This window comes from Anguilla anguilla, chromosome 12 (assembly GCF_013347855.1).
Source record: "Anguilla anguilla isolate fAngAng1 chromosome 12, fAngAng1.pri, whole genome shotgun sequence".
Taxonomy (NCBI): domain Eukaryota; kingdom Metazoa; phylum Chordata; class Actinopteri; order Anguilliformes; family Anguillidae; genus Anguilla; species Anguilla anguilla.
This window is the reverse complement of record NC_049212.1, coordinates 43362129-43369665: the sequence shown is the minus strand read 5'-3', so window position 1 is coordinate 43369665 and position 7537 is coordinate 43362129. Positions and strand designations below refer to the sequence as shown.

The following is a 7537-nucleotide window of genomic DNA, read 5'->3' as shown; positions in this document are numbered from 1 at the left end:
TTTTATGTGTTTCACTGCATTATTAATTCTGAGGTATGTCATATTGCACATATGGCAGGTTGAAGTATATTTGATTGGTCCTTTCTTTGTGTGACTGACTGAGGTGTTACTGCTCTGCTGGTTGAGTTCCATCAGTTTCAGTCTCACTGGCGGTGGACCCCATACCGGGGGTGTTTTTATGAATGTGGGTGTTTTTTTAGTATTGTGTGTGTTTCTTTAGTTGTGTCAAATGTTTTGTGGGTATTTTTAAGGAGTGTGAGTGTTTTTTTTTTTAGTAAAGTGGGTGTTTTTTAGGAGTGTGGGCATTTTTAGGAATGTGGGTGTATTTAGGAGTGTGGGCGGTTTCAGGAATGCGGGTGTTTTTTAGGAATTTGGGTGTATTTAGGAGTGTGGGTGTTTTTAGGGAACGTGGGTATTGTTTTAGGTGTGTGGGTGTTTTTAGGGAATGTGGGTGTTTTTTAGGTGTGGGGGTGTTTTTAGGGAATGTGGGTGTTTTTTAGGTGTGTGGGTGTTTTCAGGGAATGTGGGTATTGTTTTAGGTGTGTGGGTGTTTTTAGGGAATGTGGGTGTTTTTTAGGTGTGTGGGTGTTTTTAGGGAATGTGGGTGTTTTTTAGGTGTGGGGGTGTTTTCAGGGAATGTGGGTATTGTTTTAGGTGTGTGGGTGTTTTTAGGGAATGTGGGTGTTTTTTAGGTGTGTGGGTGTTTTTAGGGAATGTGGGTATTTTTTTAGTTGTGCAGGTGTTTTTGGGAATGTGGGTGTTTGTTTGCTTGGCTGTCGGTGGCCTGCATGTGCCCTCCGCAGCAAGGCTCTGTTTGAGCAGAGCAGCCTCTCGTCATTTAAACTCTTCCTATCCCAACCCTCTGGCCTCCAAGCCCAGGCCAGGCCAGAGAGGCTTCTAAAGGGGGGGTACTGATAAGCACTGACAGCGGGGAGACTAGGTCTGGGCTGGGCAGCTGTTCCTGTAAGGTTTGATTTGGCTGTCCCATAATTCCATTGGGCAGACCCCCCACCCCCACCCCTGCACACATAAACCTCCTCCATCCTTTACTTCTCCCTGCAATCATTGCCCCTAAAAGTAAAACATACAGACTGACATTTAGCCTTCTCTTTCTTTCTTTCTTTCTGGCATTTGGTCTGTCCATCCTTCATATCTGTGTGTGATGTGAGGTGAATGAGTCACATCGCAGGTAACTGGAGAGGTGACCCTTTTGGTCCTGATTACAGAAATCAGCACTTCCTGTGCCCCTGTGCTCCTGGCCACACCCACCCAAACCCCCAGTGGGGGACTCTTCAGGAGGGACAATGGGGAGAGTTTGGGGGACTCTTCAGGAGGGTAATGAGGAGAGTTTGGGGGACTCTTCAGGAGGGGTAATAGGGAGAGTTTGGGGGTCTCTTCAGGAGGGGTAATAGGGAGAGTTTGGGGGACTCTTCAGGAGGGGTAATGGGGAGTGTTTGGGGGACTCTTCAGGAGGGGTAATGGGGAGAGTTTGGGGGACTCTTCAGGAGGGGTAATAGGGAGAGTTTGGGGGACTCTTCAGGAGGGGTAATGGGGAGAGTTTGGGGGACTCTTCAGGAGGGGTAATGGGGAGAGTTTGGGGGACTCTTCAGGAGGGGTAATGGGGAGAGTTTGGGGGATTCTTCAGGAGGGGTAATAGGGAGTGTTTGGGGGACTCTTCAGGAGGGGTCATGGGGAGTGTTTGGGGGTCTCTTCAGGAGGGGTAATGGGGAGTGTTTGGGGGACTCTTCAGGAGGGGTAATGGGGAGTGTTTGGGGGTCTCTTCAGTTCATGCGATTTCAGGCTTCAGATAATGAAAGGCACCTGAGAGACAGGGAGAGAATACAGAGAGAATCTTAGACAGGATATGACATCATGGTTGTGAGAGGTCACATGGGGGCTGGTGCGGTACGGTGTCAGGTCTAATATGGGAGTGCAGGGTGGATTCAGAGCTATTGTTTATCCTATTAGAGGGACTCTGCCACAGACACCTGTTTCCACTCACTGGCTGCCAAAGGCCATTTTCATCCCTGAGTCTGTCCCTCCACCCAGCAGTGCCCATGTATCACATCTCGCTAATTCATTACATCAAGATGTTGCAGACAGGAAATTAAGACAATGATTGCACATACTACTCCCTGGCAAAGTACTGCCCTTTAAAAAGCCCTTTGCTGTGTGTTAATGTGGGCAGCTGCAAAATCATTGGGTTTGAGAAATAAAAACAAAGTATCTGCCAAACAACATGAACATATGAACAACTGCACAAAACCTAGTTATGCAGATTCATCTACACGGTCTCAGATGACCAAACACAAGACCCAGTGAGGAACTCATAGTGAATTTGGATGTGATAACAGCAAATACCAGACAGACAGACACAGGCAGACGGACAGACAGGCAGACAGAGGTACATGCAGGCAGAGACACAGACAGACAGACTGTACTAGCTGTACTGATGGGGGGGGGGGGGGGGTGTTGGTATTGACCTTACTTTGCCCGCACTGGCCGTACTGATGGGGGGGAGGGGGCAGGTTGGTATTGGTCTTACTTTGCCAGTACTGATGGGGGGGGCGGGAGTCAGGTTGGTATTGACCTCATTATGCCCATACTGATGGGGGGTGGGTTGGTATTGACCTTACTTTGCCCATACTGGCCGTACTGATAGGGGGGGGCAAGGTCCATGCTGTACCCAGCCGAGCTGTAGCTGGTGGGGCAGTAGGACTGTGAGCAGCTGCCTGCCATCCCACTGCTGGGCTCGAGCCCCCCTGTCAGGGGCGACAGGGCGTAGTCACTCTGGGGCTGGTGGGGCACCCCTCCAGGGTTTAACAGACCCATTACCTGTATGGAAAGGAGATGAGGGGGGAGGGGGGAGGGAGGGAGGGAGAGAGAGAGAGAGAGAGAGAGAGAGAGGAGGGGAGAGGTTGGTGACATGGCTGTACACTGTTCGAATAAATGTGCATTTCTTATAGAACAAGGCTGAAATGGAAAAAAAAACTATTCACCTGTGTGTGGTGTGTGTGTGTGAGAGAGAGAGAGATTCACCTGTGTGTGAGTGTGTGTGAGAGAGAGAGAGATTCACCTGTGTGTATGTGTGAGTGTGTGTGTGTCTGGTGTGCATGTGTGTGTGTGTGTGTGTGTGTGTGTGTGTGTGAATCACCTGTGTGTGTGTGTGTGCATGTGATTCACCTGTGTGTATGTGTGTGTATGTGTGTGCGTGTGCGTGTGTGCGTGTGGCATGCATGTGTGCATGTGTCCGTGTGTGGGGGGTGTGCATGTGTGTGTGTGTGTGTGGCATGCCTGTGTGCATGTGTGTGTGGTGTGCATGTGTGTGTGTGTGTGTGTAAGGGGGCAGGGAATCTGGAGAGTGTGCTGTGAAACTGAGATTAAGCTATTTGTTTCAGATGTAACACTCTGAGTTATTGTTAAAATTAATTCTGTCCAATGAAGACTTATCTTCCGAGATATAACGATAAAACAAGCCAATGTACAAAAGCTTCCAAGCGCTACGCTGGGTGCTGATAACATGTTAGGCATTGATCTGCAGTTGATTAGTGGCAAGATAATCAAATTTAGGGAATTTTTTTCCCTTGGGGGCAAGGGGCGTTGACCCCCTAAAATTTTATAAAATTTATCAGCAGAAAACATCTCATCATATAAGAGAGCTTGGGCTGTTTTTACTGACAATCACCACTGTGAACTCCAAACTACACTACCTTAAGATGCACCAGTTCCCCACAAAGCAGAACCCCGTTCCCCCAATCCCCCTAAAACTTCCCCCAACCCCTAAAATTTAATGAAAAGCAGCTCCTTGGGATCTGCTTATAAGTGACATATTATTCTACATCCACCCAGACAGATGGCTCTAGTTAAATCATTTCCCAACCAAAGGACAGAGGAGCTAATGTTGATTTTAAGAAGGAGTTGTGTTTCTTGACCCTGGTAACATTTTCCTAAAAATTATCTGTGTTTGGAACTCCATGTTTAGACAGAAAAGTATATTGTTGGCTAAGAACAGACTTAGTAAAACAGGGCTTTGAAATATTCTTTTTTTCCCTCCGGGTCTCTTTTCTACCTGGTTTGATTTTTGGCAGTTGAACAGGGTGGTGTGGTTTCATTTTTGGCAGTTGAACAGGGTGGTGAAGTTTGTTTTTTGGCAGTTGAACAGGGTGGTTTGCTTTGATTTTTGGCAGTTGAACAGGGTGGTGTGGTTTGATTTTTGCAGTTGAACAGGGTAGTGAGGTTTGATTTTTGGCAGTTGAACAGGGTGGTGAGGTTTGATTTTTGGCAGTTGAACAGGGTGATGAGGTTTGATTTTTGGCAGTTGAACAGGGTGGCGAGGTTTGATTTTTGGCAGTTGAACAGGGTAGTGAGGTTTGCTTTTTGGCAGTTGAACAGGGTGGCGAGGTTTGATTTTTGGCAGTTGAACAGGGTGGCGAGGTTTGATTTTTGGCAGTTGAACAGGGTGGCGAGGTTTGATTTTTGGCAGTTGAACAGGGTGGCGAGGTTTGATTTTTGGCAGTTGAACAGGGTGATGAGGTTTGATTTTTGGCAGTTGAACAGGGTAGTGAGGTTTGATTTTTGGCAGTTGAACAGGGTGGTGTGGTTTGATTTTTGGCAGTTGAACAGGGTGGCGAGGTTTGATTTTTGGCAGTTGAACAGGGTGGTGTGGTTTTATTTTTGCAGTTGAACAGGGTGGTGAGGTTTGATTTTTGGCAGTTGTACAGGGTGGTGAGGTTTGATTTTTGGCAGTTGAACAGGGTGGTGTGGTTTGATTTTTGGCAGTTGAACAGGGAGGTGAAGTTTGTTTTTTGGCAGTTGAACTGATGCAGGCAGCCTCAGAAGGTACAGAATATGGCATCATGGGAAGAGGGAATGATAGGGGGAGTGAAACATTGAATCATTAAATCTGAAGTAAATATACAATGTACAAACATGGTTTGGTTTGTTATTCAATAAATGTGCATATATGAACTGGATTCTTCTTTAAAGTTTTTTTTTTTTAATTACAGGTGGTATAATACTTTTGGCCTGTACTGTATGTGTGTGTGTGTATGTGTGGCAACATATAACATTTTGTCCCCCTCCCCCCAGCTTTCTATCTCTCTCTATCTGATGAATGAGGCACTTGACCTCCACGTGTTTCTTTTTTGTAAGGACCACATGCTGGTCCTCCTAAGGACGGTTTTCAGTGACAGGGCTCCTGTACATTACACACCTCACTTCCCCTTCCTCTGCAACCCTTCAATCTGTCTCCGACTCATCTGCCCCAGGTTTCACACCTTTACATACATACCTGCACACACACCTGTACTGCATATACCTGCACACACACCTGCACCACACAGACATGCACACACACCTGCACAGCATACACACCTGCACCACACAGACATGCACACACACTTGCACAGCACAGACATGCACACACACCTGCACCACACAGACATGCACACACACTTGCACCGCAAAGACATGCACACACACCTGCACAGCATACACACCTGCACAGCACAGACATGCACACACACATTTGCACCACACATACCTGCACACACACTTGCACCGCACAGACGTGCACACCTGCAAAGCACAGACATGCACATACACCTGTACCGCACATACCTGCACACACACCTGCACTGCACAGACATGCACACACACCTGCACTGCACAGACATGCACACACACCTGCACCACACAGACATGCACACACACCTGCACAGCACAGACATGCACACACACCTGCACCACACAGGCATGCACACACACCTGCACCGCACAGACATGCACACACACCTGCACTGCACAGACATGCACACACACCTGCACCACACAGACATGCACACACACCTGCACAGCACAGACATGCACACACACCTGCACCACACAGGCATGCACACACACCTGCACCGCACAGACATGCACACACACATGCACACACACCTGCACCACACAGGCATGCACACACACCTGCGCCGCACAGACATGCACACAGACATGCACACACACCTGCACCGCACAGACATGCACACACACATGCACACACACACTTAGTTACAGGTACTACACAAACATAAAAAAACTCACCTCCCACATTATTCACACACACACAGAGACACACACACACACACACACAGGAATATCCATACACACACAAACACGCACATACACACAAAATAAGCTCAGTAACACACAGACACATAGTGATAAATCATTAAAATGTCTCATGTTGTATATCATAGTCTTCTCTGAGAGTTGAGGAACCAAAGGAACCAAAACTGCAGAAGTTCTGCATAAGGTGTATTATGGGGGATTATTCATCCTGAGGTCCAGCCCGGACCTGCAGCAGTAAGCGGTCTGCTTTGGGCCCTGTGGGGCCTGGCTCACTATTCCTGGTTATTTATTCAGGTAAATGACGCACCAGAAAGGTTTGACTGCCTGTTGCTGAGGTGAGAGTATACCTGCAGTTTGGGTTTGTCAGGTGTTTGGAATGGAACTATTCTCAAACCGGCATAAGCATGCAGCTCCTGTCTCAGCCAAAACACTGTTAGTATTCATCTAACATCTCCATCAGCCTTCAGAAATGGAGCACAGTCTATTCTCCATGCAAATTAGATTATACACTGAACAATTCACACTATATGCAAAAAGCACACAAGATAAAGACATAAATTAAATAAACATAACACAACATAGTCGGTAACCTACATAAATTACACAATGCATTACCATACTTTCTTTTGATGAATCCATTGAGCAGCAATCAATTTAGACACTGGAATCGGGAGTAATGTTGAATGAGCAAGATGCTCTGCGCATACACAGCTCCTAAACAACCACTAACTGCACATACACACCTAAACAACCACTCACTGCACATACACACCTAAACAACCACTCACTGCACATACACACCTAAGCAACCACTCACTGCGCATACACACCTAAACAACAACTCACCGCGCATACACACCAAAACAACCACTCACTGCGCATACACAGCCCCTAAACAACAACTCACCGCGCATACACACCAAAACAACCACTCACTGCGCATACACAGCTCCTAAACAACCACTTACTGCACATACACACCTAAACAACCACTCACTGCACATACACAGCTCCTAAACAACCACTCACTGCACATACACACCTAAACAACCACTCACTGCGCATACACAGCTCCTAAACAATACCTCAGTGCGCATACACACCTAAATAACCACTCACTGCACATACACACCTAAACAACTACTCACTGCACATACACACCTAAACAACCACTTACTGCACATACACACCTAAATAACCACTCACTGCACATACACACCTAAATAACCACTCACTGCACATACACACCTAAACAACCACTATCAGCTCACTATCAGCACGAGCTTCATGATGCAGAGCCCCCTCTGGCAGTATGCAGGTAGCTTACTTGGGAATGTCTGTGAGTGTGTACGCGTGTGTATGTGTGTGCGTTGCTCTGTGTGTGTGTGTGTGTGTATAAGGGGACTAACCTGTGGGGACAGGCCAT

At 47.1% G+C, this 7537-nt stretch overlaps 1 protein-coding gene across 8 annotated transcripts in view; it reads right to left on the bottom strand.

The window, feature by feature from the left end:
• Positions 1 to 528: 528 nt before the first annotated feature.
• Positions 529 to 7537, bottom strand: part of pax3b (paired box 3b) — a 30819-nt gene continuing 23810 nt past the window's right edge. For 3 of the 8 annotated variants that reach the window (XM_035384132.1, XM_035384133.1, XM_035384134.1), the window contains exons 7-8: positions 7521 to 7537; positions 2555 to 2835 (exon numbers count right to left, since the gene is read on the bottom strand). The exon at positions 7521 to 7537 is cut by the window's right edge. In XM_035384132.1, coding sequence (XP_035240023.1) covers positions 2575 to 2835; positions 7521 to 7537 — 278 coding nt within the window. In that variant the 3' untranslated portion in view covers positions 2555 to 2574. Of the gene's footprint in view, positions 1822 to 2554; positions 2836 to 7520 lie in introns of those variants that run through there. The other 5 variants (XM_035384135.1, XM_035384136.1, XM_035384138.1 and 2 more) reach the window with 4 other exon arrangements.